Source organism: Cynara cardunculus, assembly GCF_001531365.2.
Source record: "Cynara cardunculus var. scolymus isolate 2C chromosome LG 5, CcrdV1, whole genome shotgun sequence".
Lineage (NCBI taxonomy): Eukaryota > Viridiplantae > Streptophyta > Magnoliopsida > Asterales > Asteraceae > Cynara > Cynara cardunculus.
This window is the reverse complement of record NC_037532.1, coordinates 35,867,554-35,884,926: the sequence shown is the minus strand read 5'-3', so window position 1 is coordinate 35,884,926 and position 17,373 is coordinate 35,867,554. Positions and strand designations below refer to the sequence as shown.

Here is a 17,373-nt window from a genome sequence, read left to right as displayed (position 1 = left end):
ATAAGGAATATGACTCAGGATCATGTGAGACCAGACTGTTTTCGTGAGACCACATAAATAACACTACACCTTCACAGTGATTTTTTTTGTGAATGTTCGGTGTTTTTTATGCTTCACAATGTTTTGCTGTGAACTTTCACTATTACTCTGTGGTCTCACGGAACCAGAATAAACGAAACAAAAATAAGGAATATGACTTGGGATCATATGATACCAGACTGTTTTCGTGAGACCACATAAATAACACTAAACATTCATAGTGATTTTTCTATGAACTTTCACTATTATTATGTGGTCTCACGGGTCTTACAAAACAAATAGGTCTCACTTGAACCCAACCCTAAGAAAGATTAGACAAGATTGATAAATTACCAAACTATCAATATCAAACTAAAATCCTAAAACCTTCCACAATTTTTTCACCCGTCTACCTCACAAATGCCTTCACAAAACTCAAAAGGGATAACGAAGTTAAAGAGAAAAAAAAAACACAATTAACCAAAGGAAAATAGTAACGCCGATGTCTAAAGACCACCCTTCGTTACTCCATACAAAGCGTAATTCCAAATCCCCAATTACGAAAAACAGTTTCGAGTTTTTGCAACAAGCATATGATACAAAATGAAATCAAGCAGTTTGGAGTTTTTGCAACAAACATATGATACAAAATGAAATCAAGCAGCAAATTTAGGAGCTTCCCTGTGCTTGAGGATCTTCTTCTCCAGTTCATCCTTTTTGGCACCAATAATTCTTTCCACCTCTTTCCCTTGTTTTAACAGTACCAGGGTTGGCATTGCATTCACACTGAATTGTTGTGCCACATCCTACATTCAATTCACCAATCAATTCAATGTTTTTATCTGATTGTGTTTGGTACTCAGACCAGACTGAACATGTTTTAAGGTTTTAATTTGGCATGGTTATTTTAGTAATTTATCAAAATCTTGTTTGATTTTGTTTCACCTATTCTGGTGAGACAATAAAAAGCATTTTGGCCTACTCAATCATGTGATGTCATGTCATGTCATGTCAAATGTCGCAGTAAACATGGGATAACAAATTTTTGTTCTCTTAATCTGCTTTATCGAATAGTTCGGATATACATTTTTTAGTAGGGGTGTACTTGGTAGGGTATCAAGTGTTTTTTTCCATCATACTGTGTAATGACCAATTCCATAATTGGTACCCAAAATCCTATACCATATATCAATCAACTGTAATTGTACCAACTTTTTTCAGTTGGTATTGGTTTGTACCAACTTCAAGTTACGTGCGTGTGTGTGTGTATATATATATATATATATATATATATATATAATATTTGTCATTTTGTTCAAATTTTGAGTTTCCAAGTAACATATGTGTATGTTTAAGGGTTCTTAATTGCAAAAAATAAAACTTGAAAACAAATGTTTAAACAAAATAGTTAAAGTTACAATGTTTAATATTCAATATATAAAAAAATACAAAAACGAATAAATGATTAAATAAGTCGGTACTATGGTAAACCGTGGTATACAACTTCCAATATCGTGTACCAAGCAACTGTATTTGGTACCTACTTTTTTCGGTTGGTACTAGGTTTATACCAACTTCAAATAACATATATATCATATTGCCATTTTGTTCAAATTTTGAGTTTTCAAGTAACAATCGTGGTTTAAGGGTTTTTAATTGCAATAAATAAAACTTACAAACATTCAATCATCTAAATAGATTAGTTAAAAATTACAATGTTTAATATTTAATATATATATATATATATATATGGTATATTTCAAATGCAATCATGTACATTTGTATAACCAATGCAACTCAATCAATTGAGATATTTATGAATATGCTGAGAGTTCATTTATTATGATTTGAATATTTATGGAAGATGACTAGAGTTCATTAATTATGATCAATACTTTATATTAGAAAACAATCAAAACTTTTATGATATCACATATTCATCAAATTAAATGGACGGCTGAGATTAAGTTATATTGATTGTACAAATATAAATGTTGCATAATAACTCATCTCTCTCTCTCTATATATATATTTATATAAGTAAAAAAAATACAAAAACTATATAAATAATTAAATAAATCAGAAGATGGTATTACCATGATACACAATTTTCAATACCATGTCCCAAACAAGTTTACATACTTGGTATGACATCATCAAGTATCAACCACCAGATTTGCATTTGCATCATTGGTACTATCAACCATCATTGGTACGATACTATCAACAGGCTACATATGTTTGTTGATTTGGTTTATAACAAAATTATGTTCCTGATTTTTGAGCTCTAGATTTGAACTTGTTCTATCGAAGCATATTTTTATTGTAAAACACGGAAGATTTGATAGCTAATTTAATTAATCCCAAATATAATGTTTAACATCCCAGTGATCCATAGCTTCATGCTTCCAGTAGCGTTTATGTTAGGCAACTCCGATTCCAGAGAATTAGAATCCAAATCAAACCAAAAATAGGTTCATGTTTCGAAAGTTGAAGTCAACGAATTCCAGTTCCAATTCAATAACTAGATTCAAACCTAAATCTAATTGTTCAGTTAAATCGCAGTAATCGATCAACAATTCCAGAGAGAGAGAGAAAAAAAAAATCTGAAGACGTTCGATAGCATAATCGTGAATAACTTACCTTCAATTCATCGACATCGATCTTTATGAACTCGACGTCTTCATACTTGGAAGCTAGAGATCGGAGGAAAGGCTCTAACATCTTGCAAGGACCACACCATGTGGCAGAGAAATCAACCACCATGAGTTTGGGCGATTGTTTCGAATCATTGAAATGAAGCTGCCAACGCTGAGATGAATGGAATTGGATGACTCGTGATTCCTCCGACGATGAATCGTCTCCGTTACCAGGCTGTTCTCCACCTAAAATCGTCGATAACATCGATCCCATGGTTGCCGGCGGCGAACACAAAGAGTAGATGAACACAAAAAGACGACGAGAGAATGTAGGTGGGAATTCTACGAAGAATCCACCCCGTAGCTTTCATCTTTTCTTTACCTCTTAGAATAAACTACAAATTTGGTCCATGTGATTTGTCGAAATAACATTTTTAGTCCCTACAAAATTTTAAAATTACAAGATAGCCATCATAATCTGCAAAAATGTTCGAATTTGATCCTTGCCTCTAATGACGGTTAAAAATTTCATTAAATAAGGGGTATTATTTTCATTTACATTATTGATATTTTTGTGTTTTATCTAATCAAAATTGATTTTATGATTTGGTCCCTATGATTTTTGATTTGAATAACAAATAAAAATAATAATAAAATACGAAAATACTCCTTATTTAACGAAACTTTTTAACGAATGTTAGAAACAAGGATTATATCTGAACGTTTTTACAAACTATGATGGCTATCTTGTAATTTTGAAATTATAGAAATTAAAAGTGTTATATTTGACAAACCATATGACCAAATTTGTAGTTTACTCTACCTTTTATTCTGTTTTAGGACAAATTTTCAGTAAGATGTTGTTTGACAATTGTTGAATGGTTTGGTATAAAATAATTAAGAAGCTTTTATAATATAGTGCAAAATGAAACAAAATTGTTTAATTAGAGTGTTGAATGGTTAAGGGAGACACAAGATACAAAGTCATTCAGAGGGTTTTAGAAACCATTAAAAGGTAGACTTTTTCTTTTACCAAATAAGATTCATCTTTTAGTTATTCAGAGACTATCCTTAATGAAACTATTAAGAGGCAAACAAACAACCCCTTAATTTTTAAGATTTTATTTGTTATGTAGGTTAATTGGAGGTATGCAATTTTTCACAATTTTGATTCTTGGACCAATTCTTACAACTCTTACCGGTAAATGATTATTGGGTAAGATTGTGGCATACGATGCCATTTTGATGACCAGTAATTTTACCCGATAAAGCTAGTGAGAATGACAACTATTACTAATAAGTGTTTACTTGATAACATTCTGTTAAACGGCCCCTTAAATGAAAAACCTAAAGCCATCAAAATGCATCTAGTTCGTGACCTAGATAGGGTAAGTTCGTGAACCATCCCTCATATCCATATTTGCTTCGGGTTCAATTTTTCATGGTAATCCGAAAATAACGATAGAATCTGGCATTGATTTTAAAGATGGGAATCCGAAGTCGGTAACACTTGCTCCATTGTACATGTCCGATGACCACTAAAACTCAAGAAACTCAGCAAAAAGACCAATTTACCCTCGAGTTCAATAGAATTATCAGATAACTTTTTAGCCCGATGACCAAATTCGTTAAAAAAATCATCACTTCGTAATCTACCATATAAAAGAAAAGAATTTATAGCATCTCAAACAACATCTGTAACATAGAAGGAAGTGAGAAAATCTCTAAAGTTAGATTAGAAAAATAATTGCCAAGTTACAGGAATTTGTTTCTTTTAGGAATTTACTGTATTATCATTTTATATAATATTTATTTGAAACTTTATCGAGATACTAAATGAGCAAATTGCATGAAAAAATAACGTACGTTAACTTGATTCCCTATTTTAGGTAACGTACTTCAAAACTTCCATTTTGGTACCTAAGATGTAAATTTTTAAACATTTAAGTACCCGGGTAACCGATCATAATGCTGATTGGCGACTGGCGAGTGATGTGGTATCCAACTCAGTATTATTTGTTGACATGGTTAGTGACATGAAATTTTTTTTAATCTAAAATTAGTCTTCAATAAGTTACGTGATACTTAAATGTTTAAAACTTTACACCTTAGGTACCAAAATGGAAGTTTTGAAAGTACGTTATTGACTCAAGTTAAAGTACGTTACTTTTTCATGTAATTCGCACTTTTCAATTTAAAAAATATATTCTAAAAAAGAAAACCATGAAAAAACTATCTCAAACAAAAACATTTCCAATATATACAGAAAGATTAATGTACACAGAAAACCCAACAAAAAAAAAGTGGGCCTTTAATAACTGAAAATGAAGAGGCCCAACCCATTATTATCTTTTTTTTTTTTTTTTTTGTAAGGGTGTCCGGGCCAAAGCCCGACTAATCCCCGGCAAATTTGGAGGCNAAACATGGCCCCACTTAAATGTCGTCAACACTCCCCTCCCAGGGCTCGAACTCGGGTTCATGACTATGCCATACTCAAGCCTTTACCATTAGGCTGGAAGGTCTTTGACAAATATTATCTTACTTCATAGTTAATTCTAAAAACAAATATTCACAATGAATATAACATATAATTTTAAAAATATGTAATTATTTTAGTTTTTAAATAATTAAATGATATTGTCATCTTTTATAATAAATAGAAATATTTTATTCATCTCATAATTAAAGGTAGAATAAGAAAGTGGAACCTTACTTTTGAAAATGAACACTTATTTTGAAACAAATTAAAGAAGAATGTGGACATTTAATTTGAGAGTGAAAAAGTACTTTGTAAGAGACTACATGTCTATATGCATGTGTACTTGAAATCACGTTAGACTAGCATGTTCTCGTGAGACTTGTGATACCATTTTTTTCCAGTTGAAACTTCACAGCAAAACACTGTGAAGGTAACATTCACAATGTTTTGTTGTGAATGCTCACAACATGCTCGACTTTGTTTTACACTAACAGTGTTTTGCTGTGAAATTTCAAATGTAAAAAAATGGTTTCACAAGCCTCATGGAAACATGTTGGTCTCACATGAACTCAATCATATATATATATATATATATATATATATATATATATATAAAGAGAGAGAAAGAATCGGTTTCAAACGAGAACAATACCTATTTAAGAGAACTAGAAGCGTACTCATGCAATTCATCGAGATATATCTCGATTTTAATGTTTCGTTTTATTATTTGTCTTCATCGATTTTATAATACAGTTTTATATGGTTTTTAGAAAACAATAATATTTTTATATTTAAATAAAATATAAATTTGAATACCTATAAAAATTTATATCGATATTAGTATCAAATTAACAATTCAAAAGTTCTTGTTTTTTTATGTACAATTTTTTAGTTCATTTTTTTTAATATAATTTAATTTAGGTTTAATAACGAAGTAATTTTTTAAAATTCAATAATATAATTTTTTTACAAAGATAATGTTTAATTCAATATTTTTATTATAATTTAATTTAGGTTTATTAACAAATTAATTTATTTTAGATTTAATAATATAATTTATTTATAATGATAATAATTAACTATTCTTTATAACTTATTGACTATCCTAATTATATGTTAGATTTTTTATATTTAAAATGAGATGTTTATCTTGTATTTGGTTATGTTTATCGGTTATTTATATAAATTCAAACATATAATTTTAAGTTCTGCTCATACACCATTTATTTTGTAATATTGAATTTTTAATAATATGTATAATTAAACACTACTTGATGCATTATAAATGGTTTTTAAGAGTTAACCCAAATGCTTTATAATATACCATAGATAAGAGAACAACCGAATCACATGTGATTTTGAACTAACATCACGTACAAAATCACATGTGATTCATGCAACCTGAAAACGTGACCATAAGTTGTCCGCACACTTTTTTTGATCATTAATGTAAATTCACATGTGATTTTACACGTGATTTGACAGTTTTATATGTAAAATCACATTAGATATATGCAATTATTACACTAAGAGGTGGATCTTGTTTGGTGAAAAAAAGGTTTGCATCTTTACAGTTCTAAAACTCTCTAAATGATTTTATATTAGGTCTCTCTTAACCATTCAGCACCCTACTTTCATTCTGAATAATTACCAAACAATTTTTACACTATATTATAAAAGTCTCTTAATCATTCTGACCACTTAATTATTATACACCAAATCATTCAACAGCTATTAAACAACAACTTAAATAAATCTTGCAAATTAATAATTAAAAAAGAAAGAATAATCTAATTGGTTCAATTCTCCTAAAAAAATTTAGTCAAAATAGTCAAAAGGAAATGGCAGAAATAGAATTGAGTGGGGGAGGTGTTAACTTTTGGAATTAAATGCAATGAATCTGGCCTCACTTACAAAAACCCACCTTTCACACTACCATTTTGCCTTTTCCACTCCACTTTTTACTTAAACCTAAAAAGCAACTTATAAATGCATCACTTTTTTTACATTTATCATATATAGAGATAGTGAATTATTATAAATTTTTTTATATTTGTACAATCAATATAACTTAATTTTAATTATTTATTTAATTTGATAAATATAGGATTTCATAAAAGTTTAGATCATTTTCTAATATAAAGTATTGATCATAATTAATGAACCGTAGTCATCTTTCATAAATATTCAAAACATAATAAATGAACTCTCATTGTTTCCATAAATATCTCAATTGATTGAGTTGTATTTGTTGTATAAATATGATTAATTGCATTTAAAACGTCCTCTCTCTCTCTCTCTATATATATATATATATATATATATATATATATATAATCTATGATTAAAATATGTATCATACATATGAATTGTTTGATAGTTGCCGAATGATTTTAGGCAGAATAATTAAGTGATCGGAATGATCAATAAACTCTTATGATATAGTGAAAAATAAAATATAATTGTTTGGTTATTGTTTACGATGAAATTAGGGAGCTGAATGGTTAAGGAAAACTAATGATACAAAATCATTCATAGGGTTTTAGAACCATTAACATACAAATTTTTGTTTTGTCAAACAAGATTCACCTCTTAATAGAACTATTAAGAGGTAAACAAACAACTACATATAGTCACTTTAAATAAGGAAATCATATGTGAATAATTAAAAAATATATATTTCAATATATACATATAAATTCATGTAAATAATTTGTAATGTCATTTTATATATGTATATTTAAATATTTATTTTTTTTAGCAAATTACATGAAAAAATAACATATTTTTAACTTGATTCTTATTTTGGGTAAAATATTTTATAAACTTTTATTTTGGTACCTAAGATGTAAAGTTTTTAACATTTAAGTATCCGGATAACCGGTTGAAACATTAGCTCTTGCTTCTAGTAAACCACAATACATAAAAAAAAAAACTAATTTTAGATTAAGACATCCATGTCAGCAAAGGATACCACATCACTCGTTACATCAGCATCGTAACCGGTTAATGTTCAATTGGTTACGCGAGTACTTAAATGTTTAAAACTTTACATCTTAGGTACCAAAATGGAAATTTTAAAAATACGTTATGCAAAATAAAAATCAAATTAAAATACATTATTTTTTCATGCAATTTTTACTTTTTTTTTTAATAGATTCATATACAAATCTTCTTTTTTATATCATCACAAGGTTATTTTATGTAATCTAATAAAATACTGTTTATTAAATGATAAAATGTGTATGTGATATTTTTAATATTTATTAATATTAAAATATATTACATTTTTCATCCCTATAGTTTGTTAAAAGTGGCTATTTTAGTCCTTGTGTTTTTTAAAATATGGTTTTTGTCCCTTTGATTGTAAACTTATTGTTGTCTTCATCGATGTGAGTTTACAACTCTTTTTTTCGTTTTTCATCCATTTAGTTTATAATTCCGTTTGGTTTATGCGACTCCTAACTAAAAGTAGCAGTTGGCTTCAAGAACAAAGATAATTAATAGCAACCCATAGAAACTAAAATTGTAATTTTGAAATCACAGGGAATAAAATCGAAACTTTTAACAAACACCAAGGATGGAAATTGTAATTTACTTTTAATATTATATTTGAAATTGTTCTTAGGTAATATAAAAATTATATATAGTATAAATTATATATATATATATATATATATATATTAAAATGATTAAGGGGCCCGTTTACTAAACGTTTATTCGGAAAGTGTTTATCGGGTAATTTTCCTTACCGGATAAATATAGCAAAAGTCAAAAATCTTATCCGGTAAGAGCAATGATAAAGATGAAGAGTCTTACTCGATAAGTGAGAACGACGACTTTTACTCGGGTTAGTGTTTACCGGGTAAATTGTTACACACGATACCATGTTGATGTACTACAATTTTACCCAATAAAATAAATTATAACGTTGACTATTAACAGTAAATCCTTATCGGATAAACATTTAAATAAACGATAATTTTTGGGTTCTTTTTATTATATTTTGACTTTAAATATAAAAAAAAAGCGTTTAAATTATTGATGTATATTTAAATAAATAACTAAATGAAGTAAATGATTAAAATGATGGAATGATGATTAAAAAAAATGGAAATGTGACAAATTATGATTATACATGTGCGTATAATTTGACGTATTAAATTCCTCATTGCCACATGTTCCTTTCAAATCTCATCCCTAAGTTATGAATATAGAACAACCACGTCACACATACAAACACACACACACACACACATATATATATATATATATATATAATTGATTTCACATAAGACCAATGGGATGACTCGTAAGACTAATTTATGTTCATTGATCAACTTTATAAGCTAATAATCTAATGGTTTAAAGTTGTACGGTGACAATTTTATGATTATTGAGAAGTTTCGTGACAATTTTGTGATTATGAATGTTCAGATTGTATATCTAATCAAAATGTTGAAAATTAGTCTTACGGGTCTCACGAAAAACCCTTAATTTTACATGATCCCGAGTCTTTCTCTTTCTCTATGTATATATAATTAAAGAAATTTCTTTCACATTAAATTTGTATATATCATATCATATGATTGATTCGATCTGCAATCTTTAATCATTAATCATTAATCATAATCCACGTGTAGAAAGACCAGACTACCCTCGTCACATCAACAATCACTTGGGTGCACTACGGCACTAGAGATGTCCATTTTAGGAAAAAGGTATATTCTTTAGCATCGACATATTATTTCATTAAAATATATCCCAATGACTTCTAGTTTACTATGAAAATAATTAAGATATGTAATAGAAAGAATTCAAACGAGTATACTTTTATTTTACGAGTATGTAAGAACATGTAATATCTCAAGTCAACTGTGTTAGATATTGTCTGTTTTGTACACATACCTGAACTCACGGTTTAAAACGTCTTGGTAGATGAGGTATTCAGTCTCTTATATGGTAACTTTTGTTTCTTTCTCAAACCAATATGAAATCTTATAATCCACCCCACTTGGGAGCCCAACATCCTCGCTGATACACCAGTCTGGTAATCTGGCTCTGATATCAACTGTAACATCTTAGACCAACCATATCAGATATTGTCTGTTTTGTCCACATACATTGAGAATGTATCCAATCTTTTGAGACCATCTTCAACCTTAACACCAAAAAAACATCAAATTCTATGGGATCATTAACACCAGAAAAATATCAACTCCAGTCTCACTCTAAAAAACACACCAAAGAACACAAAATTATATTAAAAATAATATAAAAAGTCATTTTTAATGAAATGATAATTGTTATATATAATAATTTATATAAAAAGAATAAACATGTAATTTATTTAAATAATATATATATATAGACTTGAGATCATATGAGACCAAGATTTTTTCATGAGACTCGTAAGACCAATTCTCAACCCTTGGATTAGATCTACAATCTCAATATTTATAATCACAAAATTGCCACGAGCCTTCTCAATAATTACAAAATTGCCACCGTGCAACTATAGACCATTAGATCATTAGCTTAAAAAGTTGATCAATGAACATAAATTGGTCTCATAAGGTCTCACGAAAAACTTTTGGTCTCACATGAACCCAACCCTATATATATATATATATATATATAATTGAATTAATGGTGGAACCACATATTTGCCGTTTACACCTCAACACTGCAAAAATGCAGTTTCACAAGATTGTCCAACATAATTTTTTTTTAATTAACCTATATATCCAATCCGTTATTCGAGTCGACTAATCCCAAGGTGATTACTTGTTTTGCAGATAGCCCGGAGTTACCACATTTGAATTTTCGTGGCCACAAGAGGATTTTTATTCCTCCTTGGATTTGAACCTGAGACCTCATGTTACTTTTGACATTTGGAGCCAAGCTCAAACCAATCAGGCACCACCCTTGTGGTTGGGCGGCATAAATTTTGTCATTTTGTCGGACGATTGGAGCACTTCAACCTCCAAAAATTGGACTAGATAAGTTCATTAGAGATGCTCTAATAAAGTAACTTTTGTTTTCCTCCCCAACTGATGTGGGATCTTACAAGCCACCTTCCTTAGAAGCCCAGCGTCCCCGTTGACGTACCAATCGGGTTCCCGCTTTGATACCATCTGTAACATCCGAGACCAACTATACAAGATATTGTCGGTTTTGTCCACACACCTGGACTCACGGTTTTAGAACGCGTACGATATAGGAGGTATCCAGTCGCTTATATGGAAACTTTTGTTTCCCTCCCCAACCGATGTAGGATTTTACGTAATACCGTATTCCATCAAATATGATACACATGTGATAGTAAATCAGAGATGCAAACGACCTTTGATGTGACTAATTAGGTAGTTGGTCAAGTCATTCGCACACCATCAGCAGTTATCCACTCCGCACTTGGCTACCCAACGTTTATGGTGGGCACAATAATTGGTACACCAGAGGTGCGTCAATTCTGGACTAGATACATCACTTGGGAGGAATCCAGAAAGTCGTGTAGCGTTGGAGGAAATGGAAAATAGAATATAAAAGAAAATACAAATAAATGAAAAGAAAATGTTTAACCGGTAAACACTTACTGTTAGGAGTCAACACTATAATTTATTTTATTGGATTAGATTGTAGTAAATTAAAATGGTAGCGTATGCAACAATTTACCTGGTAAGCACTTAACCGGGCAAGAGTCGTCACCCTCACTTACCAAGTAAGACTCTTCATCTTTATCATCGCGCTTACCGAGTAAGATTTTTGACCCTTGCCATGTTCATCAGATAAAGAAAATTACTTTTTAAATAGTTAGTAGATAAACGTTTAATAAACGACCCATAAAATTGAATATTTGTTTGGTAAGTGTCGTTATTACAAAAACTAATTTAAGTCTATAATTATTTTGTAAGATGCGAAGAAAACGTTAAAAGGGTATTTCAGTCAAAATACAACGTCATATTCGTTTTAACGATTGAAATCCATTTTCAAATAAGTACAACTAACAAAAACCTAGAGAAAAGGTATTAAAATTTTAATAATGAAAAATAAAATATATATTTTTAATTATATATAAAATATTAGTTTAATATTTTTTTTAAATTATTTTTATTTTAAAACATATATAATATTTTTATTAGGGTAAATTGCATGAAAAATTAACTTATTTTAACTTGATTCATATTTTTGCTAACGTACTTTCAAAACTTTCATTTAGGTACCTAAGATGTAAAGTTTTAAACATTTAAGTACCCGGATAACCTGTTAAAGCATTAACGGGTTACCATGTTGATGTGACGAATGATGTGTTATCCAACTCAGTATTATTTGCTATTCAACCCAATTTCATCCCATCACTCAGCACATCAGTATGATAACCAGTTACCGAGTACTTAAATGTTTAAAACTTTAGATCTTAAACACCAAAATGGAAGTTTTGAAAGTATGATTTTAAAAGTTGGTTCATCAAAATGGAAATTCTAAAAGTACGTTACCCAAGTTATCCTTGGTAGAGTTGGTATACAAGGTAATTTTTCATTCCACACCCGAGTTCGAAACTCCATTAGTATCATTTTCTTAGTTTTTAGTTTTTAATTTCAGATTTATTATGTTTTTAAAATAGATTTGCAATAAAAAACTTAAACACAATAGCTCATATATGAAAAATAATAAACTAACCAATAAATTAATTATGATGTTTTAAAAAATATCCTGATATTTATTTTTTATAATCAAATAACATCATCGTTTGGAGGAAGAAAAAAAAATATGAGCTTTTGATTAGGAGAGCAATCAAAAGAAACGTTGGTTCCACCAATTTCCCATTAATAAATGAGAAGGAGATTGAGGTGGGTTGATGACGAAAACCAGACACGAGTCAAAGTGACACCGATCCACGCCTCGTGTCAGCCGACTTTTCTCCCTGACCGAATCCGTCCAAACCACATGACGAACGCAGTGACACCATCCTCCTCGCCGGAGATGGGTCCGACCACCTACGTGTCTCCCTCTCATTCGCCCTCCTCCGCCACCACCACCACCACCACACCTTGTTTTACAGTTTTCATAGATAACGACACACAGCCTCCAATCGGTCAATTTCTCCGTGAATCCCCAAACCTTCTTATCCAAGCAACAATCCTCTCTCCTGCTCGTTCCTTCCTCGAACCCACGTTTTCCACTTCCAGATTCAATCCTCCACGTGCTCTCTCTTTCTCTCTCTATATATACATATACATATATATGTATATATATCCATTGCTCCATCTTCATCTTCGAACTGCTGAAAACCCTACCCGAAAACAACGACAATCAGATCTGGTGTTTTGAACGAGAAAAAAACCAAATCGGAGATCGAGGAATCGAGGTTTAGAAGGAGAAGTAATCGTTACCGTGAATGACTTGTGATAATTTGGAATTGCCGCCGGGGTTCAGATTCCACCCGACGGACGAAGAATTGGTTATGCATTACCTATGTCGGAAATGCGCATCTCAGCCGATTTCCGTTCCGATAATCGCCGAGATTGATCTATACAAGTTCGATCCATGGCAACTTCCTGGTAAATTTCTGAAATCCGCTTCTCGATTTTGTTTTCCGATTGTGTTTTTTTTTTTGCCCTAATTGAAAAGTGAAAACCGTCTCTGTAATCTGGATCTGATGGAGATTTGATTTTTGATTTCGATAGATATGGCTTTGTATGGAGAAAAGGAGTGGTATTTCTTCTCGCCTAGAGATCGGAAGTATCCTAATGGATCACGGCCGAACAGAGCTGCCGGAACTGGTTATTGGAAGGCCACCGGAGCTGATAAACCGATCGGAAAACCAAAACCGGTCGGAATCAAGAAGGCCTTGGTGTTTTACGCCGGAAAAGCGCCTCGTGGGGTGAAAACGAATTGGATAATGCACGAATACCGCCTCGCTAACGTAGATCGATCCGCCAGCAAGCGTAACAATAATCTACGGGTACTTTTCTTTCACTCATGAAGTTTAAATACGATTGTGATCAGTTTTTCATGAAAACAACCGCTCTGTTTTTTAGGTAGAAGTTTATATGTACTTTATTTCTGACCGTGCTTTGATGGGATTTACTGGGTTGGTTTAGAGTTTGTTTGTTAGCAGCTTAGCAGGATACATGATTGTTCGGTAGTGGCTTGGCTTGATGATATAGAAAATGGCTTATCCAATAAGCTTCTAAAATAGCTTTATGCAGAAAGCCAAATTTTTCCAAACATGTTTTTATTAGGAAACTCTCCAATAAAAAGAACTTTTTCAATTTACACAGACAAATTAATGATGTATCTTTATCCATATAAAACTTAATGAAAAATCAAACAAACAACCCCTTATTTTGTTTATGATCTATTTGCGAAAATCGATATTTTTGAGAAATTTAAGATATTAATAATTATTTGTATTTGTATTTTGCAGTTAGACGATTGGGTATTATGTCGAATATACAACAAGAAAGGCACTCTCGAGAAGCATCATGTCGTTGATAATCAATTTTCGGAAATGGAAGTCGAAACAAAACCCAAAATTACACCCTACACGCCTGTGCCACCGCTCCATCCGCAATCATCAGTCCCCCATCACGTCATGAATGACGTGTTCCATTTTGATACATCGGAATCAGTTCCAACTTTACATACAGACTCAAGCCCAGAACACGAAAAAGAGGTCCAAAGCGACCCTCAAAAGAAGGACTTTCAATTCAATTACATAGACCCGTTTCCAGATGACAGTTTTACCCCTCCATCTCAGTACTACAACGACTATCAACTCTCTCCATTACAAGACATGTTCATGTACACACTAAAGCCCTTTCCGATGTGAGATATTTTGCAAAACCCCGAGTACGTACTGCATTTGATGACGATAGATTTATTCTGTCGTTCGAGTGCAAAGTACATATCGCGGCATTCGGAGGATGATGACCCAAGTTAAAGACAAAGTTCAAGAACTTATTTGTGTATCAAGTTGCAATGGGTCAAGTCTTGAAATGGGACATAATTTGAAGGGCAAAATGGGTACAATTTTGTGTGGGCAAAGGAGGGTTGAGGTAATAGAATGGGTAAGTGCCAATAGATGCAAGAATTCTTGATGGTGGCATTATTTATACCCAAAGTAGAACACATTCACTTCCTTTCTAGATTTTGTAATTTGAAGAAATGGGAATGAATTATAAATGTGTTGGTTTTACAACTCTTTTTAAGGTTTGGTGTTTGTGTAATAATTATACAGTTCTAAATATATTTGGTTGTCTGTTACAAGAATTTTGTCGAAAAAGTCCGTTAACTATCTGATGTAAACATAAAAGTGAAGAGAGAACCACAAGGGTGGTGTCTGATTGGTTTGAGCTTGGCTCCAAAGGTCAAAAGTACCAGGAGGTTCCAGGTTCAAATCCAAGGAGAAATAAAAATCCCTTTGTGGCCACGGAGGTTCAAATATGGTGACTCCGGGCTATCTGCAAAGCAGGTGGTCGTCTTGGGATTAGTCGGCTCGCATAGCGGGTTGGATATCTAGGTTAATAAAAAAAACGAAGAGAGGTAGCTAGTTGTGAAAAGACTAACTCGCCGAAGCAAGAAACACCGATTAATTTGACTCCCAGAGTTGAACGAAATCTTGGGATGGCTTTATGGGTTATGAGTTGTAAGAGCGAATGTGAGTCAGTCTGTTGTAACAGATCACTGATAGTACAATTTATAATACTCTTATTGAACTTTCTGGTTATATTCTTTATCTGAGGTCTTTTTAGAATTGAGAATGATTGGAAAAAATGATAGGTTAATATAGACAATAAATTCTTTTAAACCCATTTGCTTATTGAATAAGTCATAAACAAACATATAGATAGGTGAACTAATAAGTCTTTCAAACAGTTGAATTTATTGAACTGTAAACAAACAACAGTTACAGTTTGGGTTCAAGTCTAGGCATCACCTTTTGCCTTTTGCATACGCGGTTTACCTCTCTCATGATAACTGTAGGACCAATGCGATGGAACGCTGCGAGGGATGATGTTTACCCTTTTTTACTTGCAAATTCTCAAAATCAGGTCAGAAAAATACAAAAAAAATTTGTCCGGACAACTCAAAACTCACACATATTTGACAACAGTTCTTATCATATCTTACATTCAATTCATTATGGTAGTCTTTTACCATGTTAAAAATGGGTTTTTATATACGGCCTCCAAAAAATTTGGGGTCCAATTACACACGTGTTTAGAGCTTGACTTGTATAGACGTGTGAACTAAGCTTAATGAAGACTTATCTGATTTCTTTTAAACCAAAAGCCGCTATTTAATTTCATAAAGAGAGAGAGAGAGAGAGAGAGAGGGAGGAAAGTTCTAAAGAGAACGACAAGTAAATAAAAAAAACACGAAAACGGTTAAATCACGTGCAAAATCACATGTGATTTTGCACCGACATTCAACATAAAGGTGTGCAGGCGACGTGGCCAGCGACTTAAATTTGTGTGAATCACGTGTGCTTTTACATGCGATTTTAATATAAAATCACACGTGACGTTACTGTTTTCTTATTCTCATCAGTTCGAGTTTTTAAAAAACCACTGAGAATTTTACAATCTGTTCTCAGGAACCCTGAAATTAGTCGAAATGTAATGATTAAATAAAGAAAAGGAAATGAAGCGAAGAAAAACATGTGGTGCATGAATGAATGAATGCACTTTTTGAGAATGAATTGAGACCTCATTCAGCTTTTCCTTGTGAAACTTGCAAATTGTTTCCAAGTGATGCCTGCCGACTTACATTACATGTCCCTTTCAATTTCAAATAACCCAACCACCCACATCGACTACTTTTATTTTATATAATAATAATAATTTAAATGATTGCTTTTGTTCTGTTCTTTTAAATTATATATGGTTAATGGTTTAGTAAATAATACTGAATTGGATATTACAATTACTCGTTACATCAGCATGGTAATTGGTTAATGTTTCAACCAGTTACCTACCTAGGTACCTAAATATTTGGAACTTTACATCTTATGTACCAAAATTGAAAATTTGAAAATACGTTAAACCGAAATAGAAATCAAGTTAAAGTACGTTATTTTTTTTCTTTCATGAAATTTGTTCTTTTTATAATAATTTTAATTTTTTTAACCAACATATTTCAATGACATAGTTAAAAATAAAGAAAATATAAACATAATTTTTGAAATTAAAATACAATATTATATAGATATTTAACTTAATTAAAAAGTTT

General features: G+C 31.3%; 2 protein-coding genes across 2 annotated transcripts; one reads left to right on the top strand and one right to left on the bottom strand.

The window, feature by feature from the left end:
* Window positions 1–497: 497 nt before the first annotated feature.
* LOC112512582 (thioredoxin H2) lies at window positions 498–3,014 on the bottom strand. Its single transcript, XM_025118625.1, has 2 exons — window positions 2,662–3,014; window positions 498–824 (listed from the first exon to the last, which is right to left on the bottom strand). Exons 1-2 carry the CDS (start codon window positions 2,929–2,931, stop codon window positions 675–677), a joined length of 420 nt encoding a protein of 139 aa, XP_024974393.1. The 5' UTR covers window positions 2,932–3,014; the 3' UTR covers window positions 498–674.
* A 10,273-nt stretch (window positions 3,015–13,287) lies between these two features.
* On the top strand, window positions 13,288–15,347 carry LOC112512280 (NAC domain-containing protein 2-like). Its single transcript, XM_025118160.1, has 3 exons — window positions 13,288–13,697; window positions 13,824–14,101; window positions 14,567–15,347. The coding sequence occupies exons 1-3, from the start codon at window positions 13,535–13,537 to the stop codon at window positions 14,969–14,971; spliced, it is 846 nt and encodes a 281-aa protein (XP_024973928.1). The 5' UTR covers window positions 13,288–13,534; the 3' UTR covers window positions 14,972–15,347.
* Window positions 15,348–17,373: the final 2,026 nt, after the last annotated feature.

Excerpts from the sequence above, each read along its gene's own strand:
- LOC112512582 (XM_025118625.1), bottom strand. The coding sequence starts at position 2,931 with ATGGGATCGATGTTATCGACGATTTTAGGTGGAGAACAGCCTGGTAAC. Across the intron at positions 825-2,661 it reads TCGATGTCGATGAATTGAAG|GATGTGGCACAACAATTCAG; the intron begins GTAAGTTATTCA and ends AATTGAATGTAG.
- LOC112512280 (XM_025118160.1), top strand. The coding sequence starts at position 13,535 with ATGACTTGTGATAATTTGGAATTGCCGCCGGGGTTCAGATTCCACCCG. Across the intron at positions 13,698-13,823 it reads CGATCCATGGCAACTTCCTG|ATATGGCTTTGTATGGAGAA; the intron begins GTAAATTTCTGA and ends TGATTTCGATAG. Across the intron at positions 14,102-14,566 it reads AGCGTAACAATAATCTACGG|TTAGACGATTGGGTATTATG; the intron begins GTACTTTTCTTT and ends TGTATTTTGCAG.